Genomic DNA, 27064 nt, shown 5'->3' with positions numbered 1-27064 from the left:
ACGTGAAGGCGTTTGTAGATAAAACTGGTGAAATTCTATTGGGTTTCACTGGCCTCTGGTTGGGCTCAGACTGTCAATAAGGTGGCGCTTTGATTGGTTTGAGAGAAGGCAGTAAATCATTTTTAGAGCATTCAGAACTGTAGCTGGGTTTATTAGCAAATAAAAACCAGCATCATTTGACTATTTTTCTCTAAACAAGCCTTTTGATGAATGAAGTAAATAAGGGACATAAATGCAGCATAACTGGTGAATGTATTTTCACATCCTTTCAAAAGAAAAAGAGTACATTTGTCCTTTTACTATAAAGTGCAATACAAATATCTTGAGCTAGTTGTGTAAAAGTGAGCGTGATATCACACATGTGCTGCCAATTTGTTTTGTTCCCCAGGTTCTGGGAAACACAGGGACGCCGCAGATTGAGCATTGGATTGAGGAAACAGCCACGTTACAGCTACGGCCTGGAAGATCTTCCAAAGCAAAAAGTCTCAGGAACACACTTCTCGTTCAAAGTTGAGGAGGAGAACAGACGCCTTCCCTCTGCGGGAGCATGGGCCTCTGCTTTTAATCAGTTAGGGGAGGGCAGCATTATCTGTAGAAGTGCCACCAGGACCTTACTGCACAATAACTCACGGAACGTATTTGAGAAGTGTGTGAGTTTGATCCTGTGCCGGAGTGATGAATAGCTGTTTTCCCTCTTTTGTCGCCCATCAGCACTTTTATTCCGCAGTTAATCCACCAGGCCACGCACACGTCCCTCCACTGTAATTTTTCACCCTGCTTGTGTGAGTTTGCGTGTCGTGCCGTCAGTGGGGGGTGCTCTCGCTATCATGCTAACAGAAATACCTGCAGTCCCTCGGCGCTGATTTAAAGACATGCGTCTTGTGAAAAGTCGTGGGGGAGAGTGAGACGTATAGAAGGTGACAACGACGGCCCCGGTGGGGGGGTGTATGCTTGTTACCGATGGAGGCGAGGAACAACCCAGAACATAAACCAGACACGTGATTGATGCATTCCCGTCTCCTCCTCTTCCTTCCCCTCCTGCTCCTTACACCAGCTCACACTCTGGGTTTGCTGATCCTTGAGGTCATATTTTTAATACGAGCCCGAGCACTCTGAGCCCCCTCGTCAGCCTCTCGCTTGCCATGTATCGTGGCGGAGAGTCTAGTAGCCGTCCTCGGGAGAGCTGTTCTACATACGGCGGACAAGGAGCACAGCTTCGCTCAAAAGCCTGCTGAGACTCCACACCATTTATCTCTCAGCTGCAAGGTTGGGCCAGGACTAATTGACTGAGTTGTGCGTGTGTGTATGTGTGTGTGATTTCGGGTTCCTTGAAGCGTTAGCAGAGCCTGAGATGATAGGAGGTGGTCGAGGGAGAGGGAGGCCAACCTTGTGCTGTGAGCCCATCAGAGGGGACTTGGTTAAAAAGTGCGTTATTGGCTCCGGCTTTCTAAAACCGAGCCACTTAATCTGTGCTCGGGGACGAGCTCAAACCGCGCAGCTTTTAAAAGGAAAGCCTGGTTAATTATATAGTAGACTGTTATGACGCTACATCACGGTTGCTTGATCGAGCCGGTTGATTTGCAGCTGAGGGCATTAGTAACCGGTCCACATGGCTACGACTAACACCAGGTCCAAGTTGAACCAGGCTGGCCATCGGTTCACTGTGATTTATGACCAGTACTTGCATCATTTGCCTTCCTTTTTTTTAAGGCTAAATTAATACAGGTTTCCAGACTTTAGCAATTAGCTTGTTAACTGCAGCGTTGTTATTGTAAGTCGCACTCGCGGCCAAAACTACCAAAATTAGACAAAGTAAAATAGGCTTTTAAGTGTTCCTGGTGTGTTGTAGCACAGCCCTCGTGCTCCTTCTCTGTGTTCCTCTCACCACTCTGCTCTGGACTTTATCTGCACATTGTTTGACTTGGCCTCCTCCCAATATAAGCCCAAGTACAGCACGGAGTTGGCCGTCTCACCATCCGCAGGGAGACGGGCTGTGTGTGTGTGTCTGTGTGAGTGTGTTTTAGTGGGCACGTTGTGAAGGGAGTGGAAGCACCTCACTCTTCTGGACCAGGAAGCTCTGAATCATGCTGACTCTTCCTGGAAGGACCCAGAGGGAGCCGGGCTGAGCCGGCTGGACCCAGGCAGGCAGTCTAAGCCGGCGCCTGGCCTCTCGCTGACACCGAGCTGGTTCTGCGCGGCCACGCCTCCCCTCGGCCCGGCAGGTTGGCACGCCGCGGGCGCTCTTCCTGTGCTGGGAAGTGTTCTCGGCTTTGGCTGCGGCTGTGGCGAGCGCTGATAACCTCAGCCCGTGGAACTTTGAGAAGCAGGATTTTATTGATCGGATGCAAATAGCACAAGGTGGGCTAGAGTAGCTCGGATTCCACCCGCTGCCCTGTTTGCACTGTAAATCTCAAGACTCAATTTCCCTCTCTAGTTCAACAGTTTTGCAGTGTGAAGGCATTCACGTTGGCATGCTTACTATTCTATATATAATTGTGTCAAGCTGTCACCTGCCTACGCCGTGACAGGCCCCGTTTAGCTCGCGGAAATCTCACTCTCCCTTTCCTGAGGTGCCGAGGATCTGGGCATGTAAGTTGATATTAATTATAGAGCCGGGCTGGTGCTGCAGGGTGTCCACACCTTCCTGTTTTCGCCTTCTTTGTTTTAGCCCCGCGCCGACAGAGTTACCACTGGAGGAACTCCAGGATCTGAAAGGGAAAAATGGCCTCTATTGTTCAAACTGGGCTCTGGTGGAAAGAAAGGGGACTTTTATTGAAGAAGAAGAAGAAAATAACAAGGTGGTAATAAATGACTCCAGTACCGGTTGTATTAACAACTTTGTCATTCACATTTGCACCAGCTTGTTGGAGGAGAAGTAAAAAGGCGTCCAGGCTTTGAGGGGGTTCTCATTCCGGGTTCCCTGCGCTCGCTAGGAGTCGGCTTTAGGAGGGATGGATGTCGCCATGCGTTTCCTGCTGTCAGATAACTTTAACATAACCGTCGTCAGCTTCAGCGTCAGCGTCGTCAGGGAAATTAAGTCAGGAGAAGTAAGTGCAACAGTTATCAAACTATCTTAAAGTATCTTTAAAGTTTTTTGTATTTCCACCAGAACTCACACTGAGACGTTACATCTACATTGAAAGAGGCTGCACTATCAGCTGGGAGAGATAAATACTCCAGAGCTGAAGTTGATGCGACAACTCGCTGAAAGATTTCATCTAAAGCCTCCTCTGAATGAGATGTAATTTGGCAGCTTACTAAAAATAACCACTTGGATAATCGTAATCTTTCTAACTGTCCATCCCGTCGAGATAAAAATATCCCAAAAATAAAGTACTTCAACTTTTACATTTCTTCACTTGTTTTCCCCAAACGCTGCAATATTCTCCAAATATGTTTGGAGTTTGATCATTTGATGATCAATAAACTCTCCGCTGTTTTTGATCTACTGCTATAATTTTCCACACAGTGTGAATGTGGTTAGATTTGCTGTAAAGATTGTACAGTTTAAGCCTTTATTGTTACATAATGCAGTTCTAACAGATCTAAATCAAAAGATTACTCCCATGTAATCTTACCTCATTTTAATCTTTTGAGATTTAAATTTATGAGTCATTTTCATTTTAGTCTTATGTTAAAAAGCACAGCAGCTGTTGAAGATTTTTCAGCATAATCACTAAACAAATATTCAAATTAACTCAAACTAGAAAGTGCTCAGGGTGCAAAACGGTGCCAAGCCTCTGCTTTTTTTAAAATTTCTACTAGGAAACGTTCTCAAGTTTGCAATCTGTGTCTGGATCAGGATCAAAACGCTGTGATAAACAATTATGAGATACATGTGCCAGAGGCATTTAGGGCTCATTCAAGTATGAGGAGTAGCTTATGAGAAAATGACAAAACTTTATTAGATTTTTGTGAATCCGGACCAGAATTCAGTCGCTGGGTAGATAATAGCATGCACATGTTCTAATACAATATGTGGCATTTTTAATATATGTCACAACAATGAGGCTGGACCAAAAAGCACACTTTGCCTCTTAAAACCAGTATACCATCATAAATCAAACGTATGTATTTAAGCTGCTGTTTACACTTGACATGCTGCTGCTTTGTGTTCTTTTCTCACCTCAACCAGTCGAGGCAGATGGCCGCCCACTGGGGGCCTGGCCTCACTGGCGGCATCGTTCGTTACAGAAATTAAATTAAGCTAGTCAGGCGCTTAGACCCACCTCCTACTGCAGATACAGCAGAGCAACTCAGATTTAAAACATACATAGTGTTTCACTGTTGTGAAGAACATGTCTTTGTATTGACATTTTTCATCCCCGAGGATAAAACAGTCGAGTAAGAAACACAGAGGTGTCTTGTTCTTGGTTTTGACTTGCGTTGAGTCTGGATCAGCTCTGATTATCAAATATTTCATTGAGAGAGTCTTGGCCCGTGTTAAAATGAAGGCTTCTGTGAATGAGCCTTATCTGTCAGGTGTGGAAATGTATTAAAGTCAGATGTGTCTGAACTTGCACCGCAGCGCGTCTGAAGATGAGACAGTCGGCCCAAGGCTCTTCCTTCGTCTCCTCACATGCTTAGAAAGTAGAGTCTTTATGGAGCGGGCCCCAAGGCTTAATGTCAGCAAATTAATTATGGATTCACCCAATTAGTTCACAAACTACTCAGCGGTTGAGGGGAAAATAATCATTCCCCCAAATGACTTGTTTCTAAAGTCGTTGCCCCTGTGAATTGTGCCTGTCTCAGATCAAGGTGTGTTTGTGTGTGTGTGTGAAGTGACACACAGCGGGCAGGTAGCCTGACCTTTTTAATTATTCAGTCTGTCAAACCCGTCTACCGGCGCTCTCCCAGCGCCTCTCTCTGTCTCCAGTTGACTTTTTAACAATCTCCCTCCCGTCCAAACAAATTCCCATCTGTCCGAAACGAAGGGAAAGCGCTTCCGATGCGCCGTCCTCAGCGCTGTTCCGACGCGCGTCTGCGCCGACGCGTGAGGCGATACTGTAACCGTAATGACTCCTTTGGCTGTGCAGGATTGCCTCGGATTGGCAGCCTCCTCCCAGCTGTCTTATTAAAGTAAGTAATCGCTGCTTTCTAATGAGAGTCTGTCAGGGGCGGCGCTCGTATCTGTTTACCAAACCAAATGCTCTTCTCATTTTGGCAAAGTCAATTAATCACAACAGGGACAATCCTGTTTGTGCCCCCCTCCCCCCAATAGGAAAATGGATGATGGATCGCAACAACGGCCCAGTGATCATTAAATGCCATCACATTAAAGAAAAAGCTGTTGCAAATTAATTAAATCGGACTTCTAAGTTTTCATATTTTCCTCAGGCACATTTAAAATAGTAGGTGGAGACTGAAATTAGAACGATTACTACTGATTATAGTTCAAACTAATGTTCATAGAGTCCTAATAAGTAAAATCTTCATAATCCAGAAAATATAAGTGATGAGTGAGGAATATTCAACTACAGAAATTGGCAAAGGCAACCTGCATATCTGCAGCTTATTGACTGTCCTGTCTGTACATGTCACCCCTCTGCCACCTGAGGCACAGCCCATGATAAAGTACTAATCCTATTTAGAAACGCTTTCTGATGATTCGTATGAAAGCCACAGGCAAGGATGTGGCACTGGAACGTGAACTTTAATGTACAGATGGATAAGGGTTTAATTATAGTTATATGAAAGGCCAGTCTAACGCACTGAGTCTAACTTTTACTAAACAAACAGAGGCATTTTTCCTCTAAAGTGGATGCCGAAACTTGACTGACTTGCTAACAACAAGTTAATCAGCCTTCGTGGGTCCGACCTGCCCCCACCTACGTGGACGCTGCATGGATAGGGATCCCACTGAGCTGCTGACTCGTCCTTGGGCCATGTAGTCGGCCGTCACAGATATGGATTCCTACATTTAACGTCTCTGCCTCTTGTCCACAAAGGTTTCTCTTTCAGTGAGCTGTGGTCCCACAGGCAGGAAGTTTTATCGATCATCTGACTCGTAAGGCCTCTTAAATATTAAGTTTCATGTATATGACCTTTGTGCTTTGTGCAAAATCCCTGCATAAATACCCTTTTGGGCCCTCGCAAGCCGCGCCGCTGGCTTTGTTTCAGTTTTCCCTCTTAAGCTGCAGAGACAGGAGACGAGGTTTCATCTGTTTTTACAAAAGCATGGGGGTCACGCTTGGCTGTGTGTTGAAAAAGTGTTGAAGGGAGTTTTGGGAACGCTGTGGGGGAAAAAAGGATCAGAACTGGGCAAGGTTTGGCCTCTGTGTAAGTCTAGTTAGCCTCTGTGCACACCCACACATCCTCCCTCTCTGTCACTGTCACTTTTTATGTCACACGCATACATGCATTCACACACACACACACACACACACACACACACACACACACACACACACACACACACACACACACACACACACAGAGGCAGGCAGGCAACCCTGGAAGCGGGCCCGGTGATTGATGACTGTGTGAGAGACCTCAGAGGCAGCAGCACTACAGAGAGATGGACAGATGAAAAGAGGAGGAGGAGGGATGGAGAGAAGTGAAATGAATCAAGGAACAGGGTGAGGCCTTCCAGCAGCCCGTTAACATACTGGAGCCAGACTGCTGCCTTGTTGGGAGCTCGCTCTGATTTTGTGTGTGTGTGTGTGTGTGTGTGTGTGTGTGTGTGTGTGTGTGTGTGTGTGTGTGTGTGTGTGTGTGTGTGTGTGTGTGTGTGTGTGTGTGTGTGTGTGTGTGTGTGTGTGTGTGTGTGTGTGTGTGTGTGTGTGTGTGTGTGTGTGTGTGTGTGTGTGTGTGTGTGTGTGTGTGGCTTCCTCGTGTCAACATTTCTTCATCCATAACTACAGACATATTTAACATTAAAAGGCAGATAATGTCCCAGCTGGAGTTTAATTATCGGCTCTCTCACTGAAACGTGTGCATCCTTTGGTTGAAACAAACACGTTGCATGTGCTTTTCTTTTCCTCATGGCAGCCAATGATCTGTTTCTTGGGTAATGGAGTAGCTGATCACAAATTTGTGAAAATGCTCCACACTTTTTTTAAAACCTATGTAAATGTCACCAGATCTGTTGAGTGTTTCAAAGCTGGATTAAATAATTTGCATTCCTGATGCCAGTTAATCATCGTTGGGCGTTTTGCTAATGTTGCTTTTTCTAAAAGTCTGATGGTAAATGTCAGTTTTACATCCGATGCTGCACTTTTGGAGGCAAAGGCTTATTTTCCAAGCACTTTGTTCCGGTGTTTACTGAAAGGGAGAAACTGCTGATTAAAAGGTTATTTCACACTGCGTTTCTGACTTTACGGTCTGATGACGGTCCAACATGAGCACGTTGGAAACGGATCCTGGGAATTGTACAAAATCATTACCTGTGGAGAAAATGAACGGGGCAGGCACTAAAGGGGTGGAAGGGAATTGTCCTCAAGGTGCTGTGAACCTCTACTTGTGTGTCCAACTGTGATGGATAAAAATTCAAAATTACACTGAAACCTGGGATAAAGTCAGACTCTTTTCCACATCTTTTCCTGTGATTCCTCACAGATAAGAACTCTACCTTCTATAAGCTCTGACTAAAGACTCTCTGGCAGAAATTGAAGTTCTCAGGCCTCAGTGCCTTCCAAGAGGAGAGATGCCTCTGGCTGTGGATCGGAACGAGCACAATGTAGCGTCTGACTTTTTTAAATTTTGAGTGCAACATCTAATCCCTGTTGTCTTGCAGTAATTTTACACTAATTCACTAAGATGCTGATCCTCGCCGTGCTCTTTGTGTTGCCAGTGGAGAAATGCACGCTCGTCTGGCTTTCATTGCCCCCATTATGTGGCTGCGTTGCTTTTCAGGCAGCTCAGATTTCTAAAGTTGTCTTCTAAAGTGAAAATGCAAGCGATTACGGTTGTTCGTTTGTGCGTTGTGTCAAAACAGGTACTTCTTTGCAATGGAAATGATTTTTTTTTACTTGTGTGCTGACGATGATGGTCGGGATGTGATGCCCTGACGCTATACGTTGCAGCAGCGAACGTGAGATGCTGTGCTCTGTGTTGAGTTTAACCACCCTCTGTTGGCCTGAACCAGGCATTACACTGCACTCCTCCCACCTCCAGGTACAGCACATCAGCTCAAAAGCCCCGTTTCTGTCAGGCGATAAATCTCCCATCAGCGCTTCCACTCGCGCTGATCTGACAAAAAGATCAACTTTCGTTAGATGAGTAACTGTTTCTCCGGGTGCCTTTTGCGTTTCTGAACGGCTTTGAGGGCGTGAAGAGGAAGGAGTAGACAGCTATTTGTCTGAGTCGAGATACCTCAAATGTCACCGCGATCAATAAAGAATGTGACAAGTCAGATGGATCTTCAGATGAGTGTTTGTCAGTGAAAAGAAAACACTCTTCAAACAGGAGAAAAGTGGAGCTTTAAGAGCATCGAAGCGTTGTCACTTTTTAGACCAAATGGGGCACTTTGTCACCAGCAGGATCTGCGTTAGTGTGTGTGTGATTCTCTGATTCCTCTGTATCTATCGCCTGAAGCTTCCCCAGCTCTTTGTGAGCAAGAGGCTGGGTGACTTTGTAGTCAAGGACTCTTTAATGCCTTCCCTTGTCACAGTGCTTTTCTGTGCTGGTACATCAATAATGTGTTTATATACTCTGTGTGTATGTGTGTTGTTTAACCAGGTCCTTCTGTGTTTGCAGGTGTATGTGCCGAGGCGGTATGCCCCGGGGAGTAGTGCTGACGGTGCACTAGGAGTGTGAAGTGTATCAGAGTTTGTGGCTGAGGAGGAGAGGAGACCCCCCGCCGAGCCGAGCCGAGCCGTGCGAGCCGTGGTTGCGTTCGACACCATGTCCCTGACTGACAAACACAAAGTCAAGAGGCAGCGGCTGGACCGGATCTGCGAAGGTAAAGCCTGGGCACGCGGGGCGTCTGGTCCTCTCTGCACCTTCCCAAAACAAGCGCCATCCGGTCCTGCGTCCCTCTTTCAGGCTGGAGGCGGTGCTGCAGCGTTGATCTCATTGTATATACATTCTCGATTTTGGGTTTCACAGCTAATTTATGTGATCTCAGGGTGGTATTGATGCTCGGTGTTTGGAGCTTCAATCAAATCAAGAACTGTCTTTGCTGGTGAATTAGCTGCTGCATCATTATTATTATTATTATTATTAATTTATTTATTTATTTATGTGTGGAAAAGAAGAGAGTAATTGTTGTTTTGGCATGTTTAAAGTCAGGGTTGATCATAACAATTAAGAGTATTATTAAGCAATCATTCACTAAGTGCATACGACAGACATCTGCTGTGTTTGTTTAGCTAAATGAGCCAAATGTAATGAAAATATGTCCCTGTTCTACTTGGTTTTATTTCCTTCACTGACACAGCATCAGAGCTTTATGTCCTCTTGCTATTAGTTCAACCTTAGGACCTATTGGTAATCAATACCGCATTGATTGCTATAATTTTCTTCTAGCACACAGCGTGTGTCAGATACTATAGTAACCAGTGTATAAATGTTGACCTGGCCGATGTAAATGAGATTTTCTCTGCTTGACTCTGGCATTTGAGCGAGCGGCTGTGTTTGTTTGTGTAGGAGTTCCTGTTATGTGACTTATGGTTATGAAGTATCTTCAAACATTTGAACTCCAGTTAGATTACCTCGGGGGAGCGAGGGCTTTTTATCACTCACTGTACGGATTTCTTTTTTCTACCACAAACTACTGTGATTATTAGTCTTTAGGTTGTGGATTAACGGTGGCGGTAATGAAAGGCCTGAACGCAGAATAGCAGACCCCTGCTGAGCGCATAACTACAAAGCAGGCCCAGGCAACAAGGAATATGAGTTTTTGTGTGGGTGTAAACTCAGTCTGAAAGCTTTTGTGGATGTAAATTTTTTTTAAAACCTACTTGCTCAGCTTTGCCCAGCGTTTGTGTGTTTGTGTGTGTCTGTCAGACTGTGTCCTGAGGTAAAATCATCTCCTCTCTGCTGCCTGGGTCCCCGAGAGGCTTGTTAAGCTGCTGGGCCCTCCTGGAGCCAGCACGGGGAGAGGCACGCATGGCTGCAGTGCTGGAAAATGAAGCTAGGCGCATCATCACCCCCAGTGCCGGCATATTTGTATTGCAAGATGAGGAAGTGTTGTGCGCAAGAAACGAAGAGTGTGTGTTGCATCCTGTGAAAGCTCACAGTTGCAGTTTTGATCTGATGTAGCAGGTTTCACAATACTAATGCATTACAGTGAAGATATGAAGCTGCCACAGCTCTGCAGATGCGGACAGTGATAACCGAAGACAAGCTACACTTGAGAGGTGCATGAGAAACGTGTGAAACTACCAGCAGAAACTGCTTGACTCATCTTGGCACAGAAGCGGTGACGGCCAGGGAGGTGGTAGCAATGGTTTCTGATTAGAGCTCCGTCTGCATCCAGCTGTTGCATTTGCGAGAATCGGACAGCTGAGGTAGTTAGTCATTCCCCGGGGAACAACAGTTAGTGTGCTCTGCTGGCCGCGAGCTCGGAGCCTGCAGAGAGACGCTAACAGGTGTTGCCGTGATGCATGGAGAGCTACTTCATGGCGAGCGTACCTGTCCACATCCCATTTTACACACACACACTTGCACAAACACACGCACACGCTCTCCAGATGGCCATCATACAAGATCAGTGAATCAGTCCTCTGGCGGCCATTGTGAGGGCGTTTAAGAAAAACAAAAAAAAAAAAACAGCTTGTTATTTGTGATTTGTTCACAAGCCAATGACCAGGCAAAGTTGTCCCACTGCTTGCATGTTGCGTCGTGATAAGGCTGCCATGGCGATTGTCTTCACGCAAAGAGAAAGCTCACACGACGCAAGGCTCTGTTTTTTTTGTTTCACACCCAGGTAAAAAAAAAACCCCTCACAGGGCCTATTTGGCTACTGTTGGAAGTAACTAATCTTAATCCAGGTTCACACTTCAACCAGAGCCACAGTTGGCAAACAGATACAGAGCAGATGAAGCCGTGATTTGTGCTGTCACTCCTCAATCCCTTTCAAGCGGAAATCTGGAGCGTCCTCTTTGAAAACCGTCTGCTGAGACCGCGCTCTGCCCGCATTGTCCAACGGAGCCGTCGTTTTTGTTGCCGTCGTGTTCTCGACACCAAAAAACATTCTTTCAGTTTCAGCGCAAGGTGCGAATCAGATATTCTTTCGCTTTTATGCCATTTCCCAAAATGTTCACTCAGGCTGCTGCAGCGGAATCAGAACGGCGGTATCTAAGAAAACCCGGTGGCTCGATGACAAGGCTGATTAATCCATCAAAGTCCTTGAAAGGCATTTAGCATAATCTGGCCTGTCTGCAAATAAGGAGGCAGGGAACTGGTTGCAATTTTTTTTATTACTATCAAAAGCCGCTTGTTAGCTCAATCAAAGCAGCGGCTGGGAAGCATCGACTCAAATTCAGCATTATGAGGAATAGAAGGTCCTTTCTCCCTCACTCGCACTCCCTCTCTGTGTCTCTCTTCCTCTCTCTGGGGTAAAAATATTCATTTCTGTCATGTGAAGAGATGAGGAGTGATCTAGCATGGCCCCATGTTCCTCTCAGCCTCAGGTCCTTTCATGTTCTCAGCTTAATTTGAGCTGAACCAATGTTTATCATTCTGCAGCAACTGGGCTGCGTGGCTGGGAGGGGAGGACAGTCCTGCTCCTGATCTGCCCCCCCCTCCCATGCTATGATTGTTGTTTTTGCTTGTAGACTGCAGTACTGTTTCCCCTCTGGGGTAGATTAGAGCCGCTCTGATCTAGTCAGATAATGTTTTAGTCAGCATCTGCATTTTATTCATGTTGTGTTACATAGTGACACTTTGTGGTTGCATAATTGCAGCTATAATTCCTCCATATTAGCTGTTAAATAAAACACCAAAGCACTCTGTTTTTTTGCAGCGTTGGTTATTTTTTCTTTTATTAACTATTTAAGAAGTGGTTTACTTAAATCTCGCGCCTCTGCTTGTTGTAAGACACCGTGCGTGAGTAGTCGGGTTTATATTGTCGTTTAAACCGTGCATTCACAACACAGGAGATGCAGATCAGTGACATGGAGGCAAATAATATCTTTCGTCTCCTGTGCTCTCCTTCCCTCCCTTTTTCTCTCACTCAGCTGCACACTTCTTGTCTCTCCAAAAAGCAAGCGGGCTGTCGTCTCTCCCTTCTGTCTGCCCCATCTGTGATGCAGTATGGCCCGTACTGCTGGCTTGATAATGACAGGCAGGCGGCGTGCGGGGCCGCGCACGAAGCAAAGAGGAAGCGAAGCAACCTGCTAAAATGGACGACAAAACTCTAATCAGTCGCCTCACCAAGTCTACCAGATGTCTCGCCCTGCGCGTAAAAGGTTTGCAGTAGCGCCTCTCGCTTCACCCTACGTTCTTCCCACCCATGCAAATGTGCAACATGCTTTGTCATGCACCACAGACATGCAAGGTGGTAAAGAGGCGGAGGGCAGCATCTTGATAACACAGCAGATGTGAACCCTCTGAAAGTCACCGGACCAGAATTGGTACCATGTGTTTTTCTTTCCCTCATCGTCCCTCCTTCCTCTCTGTACTTGTGCTGGAGTGAGAAAAGGCCCAGGGGCTTGTTAAAAGTTTAATATACTGTACAATCACAGTAATTGAGTAGAATTTTCAAGTTCTTCCAGTCATGGTTTTAATTTATGAAGCCCCTATGAAAGTTTAATGGATCAGCAGTTGTAGAGTCACAGCTATCTAAATCATTCTGTAGCTATCTCTGCCTGCGCTGCCTGCCAAGTCCCGCCGTTAGCGTCCTGTGCCCTAGAAAGATGTCCAGATTGCTCCAAAGGCATGACTGTTGCCGGACGTCTGTTCAACACATTGTACCTAGAGGTCTTTTATAGAGGCGTTCAACTGCCTGGGAGCGAGCAAGCAGAGCGCTGGCATCGATTGTGATGCCGTTCACCAAATATCCACTGCGTAAGTTTGGGGTTTGAATTCTTCTGTTGTATTATTCATGTAAGCAAGTACAGGGTCCCTGTTGCTTGATGAGTGTAATATAGCGTGCTCACTTAATTATGGAGCAGCTCTCACGAGAGGAATATCAGAGGATGTAGACATGATGAATATGAACCCCGGTTTCTCTCGCGTATGCATTGTGGGAAATGCGGCAATTTGCATGGCAGGAGATATGATATGCCACGTTGTGGTTTCAGTTCTAGCGACGCTAGCCTGGCCGTACTTGAGATGTTTATTATTGTTATTAATGTTTTGTCAGGAAGCGGGGATCTGAGTGACACACGGCCCTGGAAGGGGCTTATTAAAAGAAGTTATTGTTGGCGATCGCCGTAGAGAGATATAACACAGTGATTAATGGTGTGTTATACAGCTGACAAAAACTCAGACTGGGGCGGACGGCGCTAAGAAATCACTGCAAAGGAAATTGCTAGGTATGTTTTACCTCTAATGAAAAAAAACATTCCTCAAATGTGCATCATCCTGGACTGTGCAGGGCAACGGGAAAAATGAAACTCTTGCTTTGACCTACTTAATGTTCTCCCATTTGAATGTCCCATAATGAAACAATCTGTTCTTTTGTTTTTAGTATTACATTACGATTGCATCACTTAAGCTCTGAAGTGGAAACAAGCTGTTTATAGCATCTTCTTCTGTGGCGTGACAGGTAGAGGGACACCATAAAGAGACGTGGTACTCTAACAGAGTCTTGTCATTCGTAAATGGTAATAAATTTAGCGCGTCTCAGTCATGCTGTCTCGGAGCCTCAGCTTCAGAGGCATCCAGATGATGTCCCTGGAGAGTAGCTGTAAAAACTCTTCTTATAAGCTCCTTTTGCCTGTTTCAAACAGAACTCGAGTACAGAATAGGAACAGGCTTGCAGCCATCTAGTTGTCACAGTCCAGTGCAGTCCAATCATAGCCCCCTTCCCTCCCTGCCTTGTCCGATCCCACACTGTCAGTAGAGGTGAGGCTGGCAGCCTCCTGTCTTATCAGCTTTTTTCCCATCACACACTTATCAAGGCTCCCCTTTCTTCTACTCCTGTCGCGGCCCTTTGTTTACATTGCTCTTGTCATGCCGAGTAAACACCGCCAGTTATCTCTATGTGATGGCAATGTTTCAGATAAGCCACATCTGCTGTGCTGTGCATCTGGTGTATGCAGTAGTAGAACGCAATCTCTGAGAAAACCTAGCCGGGTAAAACTGGTGAAGGTGCTGGCCAACCCTAGAAAGTGAAGGGGTGGCGTTGAGCACTATTTACTAGGTCGTTCATAATAACCTGATTCATAAATAAACACTGATGTTTACACAAGTAATCCCATTTGCAAGCTTGCTTACACTTGTTCGTATGGCTATTATCAGTATGTATCATTGTGTAGTTGGCCAGCAGAGGTGGCTATGCACTCCTCATGCTTCAAGTGGAGCTTCTTCTACTATCCACTAGATTTAATCTGAAACCAGCCTTTGGCAACATCCCTTCCCCCTCTCTCTAGGGAAACACTACAGCAAGCATGTCAGTCCCCAACTTCCTTGGTCCCTCTGGGAGGATCAATTTATGCCCATGGGGACTCCTGCTGCAAGATGACAGAGGTTAGCAGTAGTAGTAGAGTAGCTTTACACTCTGTTAACACACCCAGGGGCCTCAGCAGTGGCTGTGTGCACTATCTGGTTCAAGTGATGTCACAGGGGGCAGTGGATTTAAGCAGGTTTTAGTTTGACGCTAATCTCCTTTGTGGCAAACGTGGACGAGAGAACCATGCCTGCCAATGGCATGCATCAACCCTATTGGATTAGTGCGTCTTGTCCCCTCCTCCACTCTGAGCATGTGTTTTTACCCCAATTTCTTTACACTCGGCCTTGGTTTAGACTCTAAGCATGATGCCCAGCACAAGCATGGTCCCAGCTATAGAGAAGAGTAAAGTAGAGCCTCACCCTAAAGGTGTGTTTCGTTATTTGTGTCTACATTTTCTGTGTTTGTCGTGTTGTGCTGCTCTCCTCGTGGATTTCTAATGTTTCCAGGGCTGAATTATTTAAGTAGGCTGCCAGCATGGAGCTACATGATAGCACAGACTTTAAAGTCAGGGGGTGTGGGTAGGGTGACAACAACTGCAGATCAGGTAGAAGGGTACCTCATGCTTTACCTTTTCTCCTCTCCACTCCTTCCTTTTGATTGGCTGGTGTGTGTAACGGGAGAGCTGAAACTGAATACCTGGCTCTAGTTTACGCTTTATAGCTGTTCGTCCTATTGTCTTCACTAATGCCTAACTCAAGTGAGCAGTCGCATTTTGGAGGCTCTCTGGGCCAGGTTTGTCGTCCTGAATGGTCTGAAGGACAGAACGACAGGGCTCCGAGTCGTTGTCACTACTGTGGCACCATAGCGGGGCGTAGAAATTCTCTGTCTTTGGGCGGTGTGGACGGTGGAGTGTGGTTCCACCATCGCCTTGGTGACAAGCAGGATCCAGTCCTCCATCCTTCTCAGTGTAGTCGGATTCAGCAGGACCAGCATGGACAGCAAGTACTGAGGAAGAACTCTGCGCCTGATCTGGGCAGCAGCCTCTACCTCCGCCAAGCGATGACAGACCAGACCTGTGCACCAATTCAGGATTACTACCTAGCTGACGCTACCATATCTCGTCTACCACCTGACCAGTCTGGGTTTTATAGGGATAACTCACACTTGCTTGCCAGTTCAGCCGCACATTACGGGTCCGCGGCTGTCGGGGTAAGACCTATCTGGGATCAAGGACAGACAAGGGCCACACCTTCTGTGCTGGCCTCTGCTTCTACTCCTACCCCTGCGCCTCCTCCCCCTCCACCGCCTCCCCCGCCTCCACCACCTCCTCCCCCTTCTGTTCTTGAGCTGAGCCGTTTGTACAGGGAAACCTTGGCATCTAAGATGATCCCAGACGTCCAGCGAATTGGTGGCAGCTCTCCCGCTCCTGCATTCTACGGGGTTCAGCCCCCTCTTCCTGTTTACGCTGCAGAGCCACCATTTCTCTCTACTCACAGAGCTTATAACAGTATCAATAGCTTATCCTTGGATCCCAGCAAGCCTATTGTCTCCAATTCAGTGGTGGATCCAGCTTCTCAGGTAATGGACGGAGTTCTACCTCGAGCTTATGGAGCTGTAGCCTCCCAGCGGCTGCCTTATGACCCAAACTATGACCCCACCTCAGCCATGGTGGCTGCCACAGCTGGAATGACCGCCAGTTTGCCTCCTCACCATCCCAGTGCTGCTGACCCTAAGAAGATGGTGGATCCTGCATTTTTGGCTTTTCTGCGAGCTGAAGGCTTGGCTGAGAGCACAATCACACTCTTGCTTCAGCATGGCTTCGATTCTACAGCCACACTGGGAATGATGGAGGATCATGATGTACGCTCTGTAGCTCCTAACTTGGCGCAGGCCCGTGTTCTCTCCCGTGTGGTGCTTAGTTGCAAGACAGGTGGGACAGCAGCGCGAACGCGATCCAACAGCTTTAGCCACCGAAGTGACCTTTACATGCAGCCCCAGGGATTGACCATGGACCCTAGTCTGATGCAGCAACCTCCCTCATCCATTCAGACAGTGTCCCCCAGGATGGGAGAGTTTCTTGGTAGGAGACCCAACAGTGCACCTTCACAGCACCTCCTGGAGACAACCACCTACCCAGGAGCACGGCCGCTGGCAACTGGAGCTTTTCCCGATAGCACTGGAGGATATAGCAATGCTGTGTCTCAGGGAAGACCCATCTCCATGTACAATGCCCATACTGGTCTTGCCATGTCTGCACTTGGACAACAGCCTCCACCAGCTCCAGGCACGCCTGGAGCCGCTCCCAAAACCTTCTCTGGCTCCTACTCCCCCATGGAGCTAATGAAGAGACCCCACAACCTTCCCCCGGCATCTCCTATAGCAGTGCTAAGCCCCCTTCACAGCCCACAACTTCTTCGGAAAGGGATCAATGCTGCTCCTGAGAGTGCCATTGTTCCTGTAACTTCTTCCTCCAATCTCCAAGCGCAGAACCTTAACAACACCAAGTTGGTAGGACGTCGCACTGGTCCGCCTGTCATTGTCTCAACCATGACCGCCACACCTGACACAAGTAATGTTATACCTAATCTTTCTAACTAACTTCTTCAAAGCCTCTCTTCTATATTCATTGGCCTTGTTGCTGGTTTGTATATTTGTATCTGGGCTATGGTAATAATTGAATGTTTTCTTTTTCATTCTATGTTGTCATAGATTAGATGGAAATTGAAATTTAATTTGGTTTATGATAGATAGATATTGGATATGCTACAAAAATCAGACTGACAGTCTTATTTAATACATGAGTAGCATGTAGGATGCATCTGACAAGTTAAGCAGCTTTGCTCTTAGAGGTCTTTTTTTAAATTACGCAACTATTTATACATGTATTGCAACAGAGTTGTGTCATTTGCCAGAGGGGATCCTGTCTCATCATCAAGTTGAAACATTTCTTATGAGCAGCAATTCAGTTATTGAGGTCAACAGTTTTTGGTCTTTTATTTTCACTTGACTTATTGGTCCTAATAATTCTGCAGTGATAAATTTGCTTTGGAGCGAGGTCCTACCTTCTTTTTTAGGTTTGTTTTTTGGCGCAACTTTTAAAACCGAATCGTTTTTACAGGTATTTTTTTCTCTAATGTACATTTTCAAAAGATGTGCATTTTCAAAAGATGCACAAGTGGCTTTTGTACGTAAAGGTTTATTTAGGTCCTGCAGAATTGCTGTCGTATTTTATGCTGTACTCTCCTAATCAGGGGATTTAATGCCTCAAATCCAATTACACTAATTGGATGTATAGTTGTGACAACTACAATAGTCAATAGTTTTTTAACAGTCTGTTTAATATTCTGGTGGAGTTTTAATGCAGGTAACTTTGTATTCCCAGTTATTATGTGTCTTTAAAACATGTAAAATATAAGTGATTGTCGGTAAACAGCTATGTAGCAGTTATGATGCTCACCTATAAATTCTTATGGTTGTATTTAGACTGAAGAAAATTAGTTTTGAAGGTTTTCTAAAGCAAACAAACGCAAGAACAGAGTTCATAAGTGTTTTTTTTTTTAAATTCACTAGTTATTATAAATATACCTATTGTTCATCTTCAGTGTGTTTGCAGAATTTAATTGTCTTATGCAAGGCTAATACAAGCCTTGTGGCAGCTTTTTACATTTAGTTTACTTTAAGAATGATTACTCTAGCGAGATGAGACCTGAACTTATTTTCGTGCATAAAGACCTTGACCTTTTGTGTTAACACATTGATATATGTCATTGCTGATGACAGGTGGGGAAAAATAATTTTTTGACCTTGCTTTTAAGCATGTAACCCTGTATAATGCTTGGCTCTTTAATAGGTCTGTGGGCTGCTACAGTTGTCATAGTGTAATGAATTACATGAAGTGGCTTCCTACATGTGTTGTCAAGGAAATAAGATGTGAGCCGCAAGATCTAGAGATGGGTGAATAAGTTGTGGGGGTAGCAGGGGTGGGTAGTACTTTTGTCGTGCTTAATGCAGCTTTCTGAGGTCGCAGTGGCAGCTATTTCTCCCCACCTCAAATGCACTTTTAGCACAACAAACTCATTTGCATGTAGGTGACATTTGTTGCTTCAGTAATGTCATCCGATAATGGGCAGCCCTCGTAGACAGTCGGAAAGCATATTTCTTAATTGTGTGTTGCTAGGCGACCTAGCTTTCTGTGGTAATCAGAGATAGATAATCTGCACATTTAAGGAAAGGGGAAAAGTGGAGCCCTCCATGCCGCATTGCACATTTATTTTGCACACTTGTTACGCTTTTTCAGCAGCTATTCGCAGTTTGGATCAGGAGAAAATTGAGGGAAAATAATAAGATGTTGCAAGACACTTAATGGAAACATTTCTCTCGCTCTCGTTCCCTTGTTCTCTTCCTTTCTCTCCCTCTCTCTCTGAAGACAGTGCATCTCAAGAGATTGCTTCTCATTTTCGTGCAATGGCTGTAGTACACCAGCGGAAAGCATGTTGAAATATGCACATTGATGAAAAGTTGACACATTATTCCTTTTTGCACCTACTGATTAAATCGGTGGTTTTTCTAATATAACCCAGTTTTCTTTTTATCGTCTGACATCAAAGTGTCACCTGAAGCCCCCATGTTGTCATCCCACGTCCATTTTCCGTTAAAGCAGGATGGAGATTTGTAGGTCCTAAATATATTTACGTAGAAGGTGAATGTGGGAGGGCCGAATCGCTGTATCCTCTCTGCTGGGCACTGTCTTGGTTGGCTAACGCTGTAAGTACTGTTAATAATGGCATTAAATCGGTTGAGGTGAGCTTAGATTCAACAGTTTCCCTCCACCTAAAGCAGGGAGAGCTCCTTGCAGCGCTCACGTTTACCATGGAGTTGTCTGTCAGTGGCCTTCCACAGAGCAACACAGGTGGGTAAACCTCCGTCTGGGTCACGTGAAGCAGGATAGCCAAGACGTTAGTGACCAGAGAGACGTGACTGGCTTAGAATCCTACACTGTGTGCGTGCTGAGTAGATTATCTAAGGTGGACACTTGCATGTTGTCTGCAAATGCCTGCACGTGGTTCCTCTGAGGAGATAATCCGCAGAACATCCTTGGCTCTTCTTTTCTGGGCTGGAGAATTAAGAGCGGGGTGGGGGGGGGGGGGGCGTTTGGGGGGCAGGGCTCGTCATTTACAGGAAGGAAAACGAGAGAAGAACTTGGCAGCGGCTCCTCGTAGCCATGTGGGATGCGTCAGTTCACCTGTAAAAGCCTGGTAGTGTCTGCTGCTTCCTGGTTAGGGTTAGTCAAAACATGGCAGATGCGTTCTCTCTCTCGGCCGCTCTCGCTCTCTTTTTGACAGGAAGCCATCACAGTTGCGTAACCTTTCAACGCATGGCTCCCACGGGGGTCTGAATGGGATTTTAATTTCCCTGCCTATGTTTGGAAGGACATTCACGAGGATGCAAGTCTAATGTGCTGTTAGCTGTCCTTGACTAAACTGCTTTACTCAGGGGTCTGACATTGACTTTGGTGTAAGAACATGTTTCCTACGCTCAAATAGTGCTTTTATTTTAGTGGTAATGCATGTGTTGCCTGATATACACAACTCCAAGAGATTTTGCTTGTGTACTCGACAGTGCACAAAGCCTCTGACCCCCACCCCTGCCCCTATTGTGCCACACATGAACACAGACCTGTCTCTCAGCAACAGGAAGTGTTTGCCTTTATCTTAGGGTGGCTGGATATGACAAAGATGACAGTAGGACATGAGGACACAGCCTTAAGTTTCCTTTAACTGTCGCTTTACTCCTTTGAGCGGCACTATTTGCTCTGCTTTTATACTGTAGTTAGAATGTATTGAAAAAGTGATGAGGTTGTCACCGGTCTAGTGTGTTTATGATATTAAAGAGTAACTGCAAGAATTCTACTGTGGGGTTGAGTGAGGATGCAGACAGCAGTATCCATATTCAAGCAATCCATAATCACGGTAAATGGAAAAAAACGAGCAAGAAGGAAACATGGCTGCAGCAAGTAATTGACTATGTTAAATATTGAATATGAGGACACAAAATAAAAATCTACACTAATTATCTACACCCTTATAAAAAACCCAAGCTTATTCTCACATTCAGGTTTTTCCTAATTGTTCTTCACTGTTTTAGAAATCGACCTTTTCCCTAATTCTTTGCTGCTGGTGCCGTAATGTGTTGTAGGCTCTCATTGTGGCCGCCTAATGGGTTCTGTTACCCGGTCTAGAAATAGACTGAGAATTAGAGAGGGGAAATCCTTGTGGCTATCTCTGTGTTTGCATGTGTATGAGCGCCAAGTGTGGGTGTCGTACAATGCAGGCATCGCGTCTCAGTGGGAGTCGGTGTCATCGTCGCTAATCCCGCAGATATGAATGAGTGGAGACAGATGTGAGGTTTGGTCTCGCATGGCATTGGTCAGGGGTTATCGCGGCGTAGCCACGTAATGCTCAGTCTAAACCTGGCGTCATACGGCACCACGAGTTGGTTCTGGGTCTGGCCTAAACTGGTTGGCCACGTTTAGTGCAGTGTGTTGGAGTTTAGGTCAAAGATAATAGCCTTAAAATTAGATTCCACCATATTGCCACATACTCATATACAGATAATGTGGGTCAGTGATCACCCTTCACCTGTGCGCGCTTCCTCTGTCGTGTCTCTAGTTTCTCAAAAACCCGGTAAATGAACTATCCTCTCCTCCGCCTCCACTTAGCCTCTGTATTGTTTGTGTCCCTGGGGAAATATGGCCAGAGGGAATTAATTTCATTTTTCCGCTGCAGTAGTGCTTTTTTTTCTTTTTGTGCTGTTGAGCCCCTGTCTCAGTCTCACCACTAGCCCTCAGCCCTCGCTTGCTGTTTTCTCATGGTTGATCTTTCCAAACCATCGGTTGCGTTCACATAGGGATTAATGGTTTCTGCGAAGCGGGCCAACCCATTGAGGGAATGGAGCCTTTCGAGAGAATGAGGAACAGCTGGTCTCCTCCTGCCTGTGACAGCTTGACTGCTTGAGTGTGTATTAGTGCACGATAGCAGCGGTCGACCTTTGCACGAGGGTCAGAGCAAGCGTTTCTTGTGCAAACGTGGGCCTTAAAGATTTTTTTCTTCCCATTGTTGATTTTTTCGTTGTCTTAAATTAAGTCAAATTTTGATCCGATGTGCTTGGTTTTTCTAAAGTTAACATGAGCTGACACCTGTTTTGACATTTTTCTAAATGCTAATTGCTGCTCAATTATTTGGCAATTAAACGGATCGTAAATTGGATTATAAAAGAGCCGTAAAATTCCCAAAGTCCTGAACCTGGATGAACATGGATGAACATGTGACTTTAAACGTCTGCGGGCGTGTTTGCATGCGTGTTCCTATTGTGACACGCTATGATTGCTGCGGGGAATATTCCGGCTATTTCCGGAGATCCCATTGTCCTGTTTATTCTCCTAGTCTCCCCATCCCGCGGCGGTTTTGTTAACAGGGTAGCGGCGATGTGTGCTCACTGCTTGCCGTTAGAATGGCAGCACTTTGATATAATCTCCCCAATTATCCGCCGTCACTTGTGCCGCATATTATCCCTTCTCTCCGCGGCAGCTGGGGGAGAGATTGGTTTTGAGCATGTCGAACAGCAACAGCTGCATCCACTAAAACAGACAACTACCTCTGCACACCTCCCTTCCCTCTTCCTCTCACTCGGTGGTGGGCAGGTCACCCTGAATTATTCATCAGTGTGAAATGAAAAAGCTCATGGATATTGAATATCCCCTCTGAAGTGGTGGCCAACCTTGTGTGTGTTTTTTTTTTTTCTCCTCCCTCTCTCTCACTCTTCTCCAGTTTTTTTTTCCTGCAGCTGAAAAGAGTAAAGACGGCAGATCTCATTGCCATGGTGTTTCAAAGGTTAACCGATTGCTTGCCTTGTGCACATATTTACTCTTTTCATGGTCTGTGGTCAGCGTGGAGGGGGTGGAGACAGACCCAGAGCAGGAGTTTAGCAGGAGAAAAGGTAGAACTGTAATGTGTGGCTCTGTGGACGTTTAGGACGTTTTCCCTCTGACCACCACAGTGGGTGACCTCATTGTGGAGCCACTGCTGATCTGCTAACCTTTCTTGTCGCGTGTTGCGAGGCCTTTACCTTCCTAGAAACGAGCTCCGTGCCGGTCGTCCCCATCGACCGGTTGTTATTTGTTTCCCGCGCGGCCCGCTGTGCGCCTCCATTGTCCCCCCGCCTCGTCTTTTGTCCCGCGGTTTGATCTGAGGCCCGCGCCGCAAATCAATGCCACCGGTCGCCATTCATTCAGCTCAGCGGCCAACAAACGCAGCGGGGACTCTCGGAGCACATCCCATGCGAGGACATACAAAACGGGCAGCGAGGATGAAGGGGAAGCTTCAGAGCCGCGCTTGTTTCATCGTTTCCGGGACATTTTAGTCACTTTACAGTACTCCCTGTGTTTGTTTTAAAAAAATTGGACTGAAGCTTAAAATAACAGATGTTAAAACAAATAAGATTAGTAAAGCTTTTTCAAGGGGCGACCGACCTCCTCCCTTGTGTGGAACATGGAGTTCTATTGGTTCAGCGATAGGAGAGAACAGTGCAGCACTGACCTGGCGTTGCTCTCATTGGCCATTATGTTCCTACTGCTATGTACCCTTTCAGTCATTACAGTCCATTTTCCTCCGCTCCTAATTTCTCCTGCAGCACAGACAATTACCCAGGAATCCTTTTGAGAGTATTCCCAAGCCGTGAAAAGACCCAGTGTGCCTGCAGGAAGCAGCCAGGGGCTTTAACTCGCTAACCTTTTCCAAAACTATTCTTAACAGAGTTGTAATGACTCATGATTGTGGAGTGGAAAGCAGTTTTATTTTCCTATGAATAAAACAAGTCAGATTATTTGTCTACCAGGAAACGCTTCGACCACCTTTGTTCCTCCCCTTATCGGAGAACATCCTGTTGCCACTTTAAACGTATATATAAGGTGGCGTGCAAAGGTGTCAGGTGTTCCAGGTGTCATATTGTGACCATAATGCAAACTCCAGTTACAGTGGGTTTAGGGTATTGTGAGTGGTGGGAAGAGGGGCCGTGTCCTGCCAGAAGACGTGTGAAATAACATCTGAGGAGGTGGGTGTGAGTTTCTTTCCAGAGGACCTAGAAGGTGAAGCCAGGGTGGGTTGGGGGTGTATGATGATGAAAATGGCTGTAACTCTTTAGCAAAGTGAGCTTTGAAAGGCTGTAAGTGGACACCTCACAGTATCTGATGGCCGACTCCTGGCTGACGAGACCCTGCGACCCTGGCGTATTTATCGTAATGGAGCACAGCTGGGCCACCGCTTTGATAGGTTAATAGCCATATGACAGCTTCAGGGGGAGAGTGGGAGGATTTGGCGTGTGTGTGGGTGCATATATGTGTGTGTCCATGCGTGCATTTTATTTACTCGGCACTCGTGCCATGCAGGGGCCTCACTTCGGAGGGGTGGGACTCCGCGTTTCCACTCTCTCTGCCAGGCCAGATGGCTCCTGTCACTGAAAGGGGAGGAGGAGCCATGGGAGGAAAAGGGGGAAGGAGGGAGCTTTGAGTCGCTCTCCACTGTGCCAGAGTGGCCCGTCCCCAGAGCTGCCACATCTGGAGACCACCTGCAGCTGGCTCGGCCCGCTTCCTCCATCCTTTTCCCTTCGCTTTCGAAGGCAGCTTGGTCAGACTGTGACTTTAGTGTTTCTGCTATGGGTTGAGAACAGACAGGGGGAAAAAGTAGGACAAGGAGGTGACAGTAGCGTGAAAGCATCGTAAATGTTTTAAATTATGACACCACCAGCCTCGGAGGGATGTGGCTTTTGTGTTTGGTATATATTTTTTCTTTATTCATCCCCTAGTAAAAATCTGGAGTGAGAACACTGTTGCTGCAGCTGATCCAGAGGCCACAGGGGGGCTGTTCCTGCCTGGAAAATAAAGCCTGCCTGCTCCACATCTCCCCCCAAATAAAAACACTCATTTGCATTCCCATGTTGTAATTTAGCCCTCTTCTCTTCCCGTTCTCTCGCTCGCTCTCGCTTTGTCTTTCTCTATTCCTCTGTCCCTCGTCCCTGCGTCTTTTCAGCCCCGGTACTTGAGTTTCCGCAGAGATTGGAACGTGGGAGGAAAGAGCGGTGGGGAGGCAGGGAGGAATCAAAAGCAGAGAGGCTGAGTTGACTCCGGGTTGTTATCTGGACCGGTGCTGAAGGGTGGGGGGGGGGCTGTGTGTGTGTGTGTGTGTGTGTGTGTGTGTGTGTGTGTGTGTGTGTGTGTGTCATGCCAGCTCAGGCTTATTTACCCTGGCTGCCGCTGCCATGGCAGGTGCCTCTCACAGGATAAACCTGGGCCTCCTAGAAAAATATTCACCAGGGGGAAAATTTGACTTACGTCACCTAAACCCTACACTGGCGCTTCTCTCTTTCCTGATCTGCATTTTGTCACACGAGAAATGTCCAGTCTGGTGAAGATCAGCCACGGGAAAGCCATAAGAGAAAGCCATTGTGTGTTTCTGCTGCTTTTTTAACTAACGTATTATAAAATCTAGTTTCTGTCTGTCTCATAGGACCAGTGCTCCCTGGCTTTTCTATCACCTATCAGAGGCTGGTTAGAGCTGACTTCATTCTTCTTCTACACTGTTCAGTCGTCGTTCTCCCTTGTGTGCCTTAAAACCTCCACGCCACCCCCCGTATGCAGCCGCGAGGCCGTGTCCCGTGCAGTTGTCGCCGCTGCTGTATTGTGTTTGCGGCGCTCGCTACAGCCTGTCAGCGTCAGTACATCAGGGGAAGTAAGTTTCCCACGAAACCTCTTCGTCAGAATTCCCTCATCGTGAGCATCCCAGATGTTTACTGTGAGGTCTGAGAACATCTGGGGCCGCGCTCTCAAACTTGAGCCAGTCAGACCAAAATTATGCTTATTTGGATTCCACGAGAGCTAATTGAGTAAATGTTTTTGTAATTTGGGTGAAGCCATGGCTTATCGTGATAAATAACAGTAGATACCATTATAAAACTATAAACGTTTCAAACAGCAGTATTGCTCTAAAAGCGTGACCCCCTGCTGACCAAAGTGCAGCATCTGAAATGGACCCAGAGCTGTTGGTCAAAGGCTGAAGCCTCTTCTCCAACAGCAGGTTGTCTTGTTCAACCACTCGTTTCTTAAAATCCCTTTAAGTGCTTTAGGGGGGGATTTAACAGGCCTCTACATCCAGCGTCCTCTCAGCGGCCAAGTTCCAGCGCTTACAGGAAAAGGGCGCTTACAGCATAATTAGGCCGGTTAAAGAACAGGGCTCTCGCTCGATGGTAAATCCGCACGGACCGTGTGGAGACTCGGGCCATTTGTCGGGTCTTCTAGAGCGTGACTGCTGCTCTGGATGTCTCACTGTGCTAAAGGTCGGGGCTTAAAGAAGTCAAGCAGCGGGGTGGGGGGAGATGTGAGTATAGACTACCGGCTCTGGCTTCTTTAACTGCAGCGTTCAAACCTGTTCTGCATCGGTTTGTGCATCAGATGGTGTTGACTCCACGGGGCGCGTGCCGGCGCCAACGCCTCCGTGTTCTGCCAGCAGTGGCCAACAGATGCAGGCTTCAGTACCGGTCCGCGCCTGTCTACTCTACAGCTGAAGGAGAAATGTGTTGGTGTGTGGGGGGGGGGGGGGACCTGCTGTGCCAATCTGTTCTCATTAGTGTTCACTTGCCCCCTCTAAACATGCTCTAAAGAACATGAGTCAGGTGTGTATAGCTGCATGTAGCTCACCTCTGTCCAGGTATGTTTTACATTTATTGAGCATTTGTACTGGAACATGTAAATGTCTAATGCACACAAACCTCCATAACCTTCTAACATCTGGAGGGGGTCTTAATTCTACCCAGCACCCTCACTGCCCTTGCCAGATGTGCCCATCACCAGCAACAATTATACATCAGAGTACAGGCCACAACCTCAGGACCAGGCAGCTGTCAGATCCAGTGAAGTTTGATTTTTCCATTCCACCTGTGGAGTCGACGATCGTCCGTGGCTGCGCGCGGAAATCGACAGCCCCCTTTGATACGATCTGCCTCCCTCCTCCTCAGATATCCCCGCACTCTTTCTTTCCAGGAGCGTGTTACATATTAACATCTCGCTGTCAGTCAAAAGCCCTTCTCCTGCACATCCTCTAATGTTATTGTAGAGAGAGAGATCACAGAGGCAGCCGTATCCCGACACTCCATCAGGAGCGTCTATATGTGTGCGTGCGTCTGGCCGGCCGGCCGGCTGGCAGGAAGCAGGGGCTGCTGCCTTTGATGGTCACACTCCCTCAGATGTGTCATTGCTACAGACGGCGTCTCGCCTGACGAGCCACGTCTCCGCTCATCGGGCTGAGAAACAGCAGCCCCGATAGTCGCCTGAACACACACACACATAGTGTAAAAGTGGATACACACAATTACATCGCACGAAAGAAAAAAAAATTGCCTCCCAACCGGGATGGACATATCCACTCATCTCCAGAGCCACCGCTCAGGCCGATCCACCTTTCCACTTTACTGTCAGCAGTAATCCGTTTTGGCGTGTGACCGTGCCCGGCTCTTTGT

General features: G+C 46.7%; 1 protein-coding gene across 8 annotated transcripts in view; it reads left to right on the top strand.

Moving 5' to 3' along the window:
* The window catches only part of LOC114845909 (C-terminal-binding protein 2), a 64330-nt gene that overhangs the window by 18763 nt on the left and 18503 nt on the right, over positions 1-27064 (top strand). For 2 of the 8 annotated variants that reach the window (XM_029134492.3, XM_029134493.3), the window contains exon 2: positions 8698-8902. In XM_029134492.3, the coding sequence (XP_028990325.1) occupies positions 8845-8902 (58 nt within the window). In that variant the 5' untranslated portion in view covers positions 8698-8844. Of the gene's footprint in view, positions 1-747; positions 3048-8697; positions 8903-12122; positions 12354-12911; positions 12952-14847; positions 14927-15053; positions 17070-27064 lie in introns of those variants that run through there. The other 6 variants (XM_029134489.3, XM_029134491.3, XM_055504471.1 and 3 more) reach the window with 6 other exon arrangements.

Source organism: Betta splendens, chromosome 19 (genome assembly GCF_900634795.4).
Source record: "Betta splendens chromosome 19, fBetSpl5.4, whole genome shotgun sequence".
NCBI lineage: Eukaryota > Metazoa > Chordata > Actinopteri > Anabantiformes > Osphronemidae > Betta > Betta splendens.
Note: the sequence above shows the minus strand (reverse complement) of the source record. Positions and strands in the feature narration are given on the sequence as shown.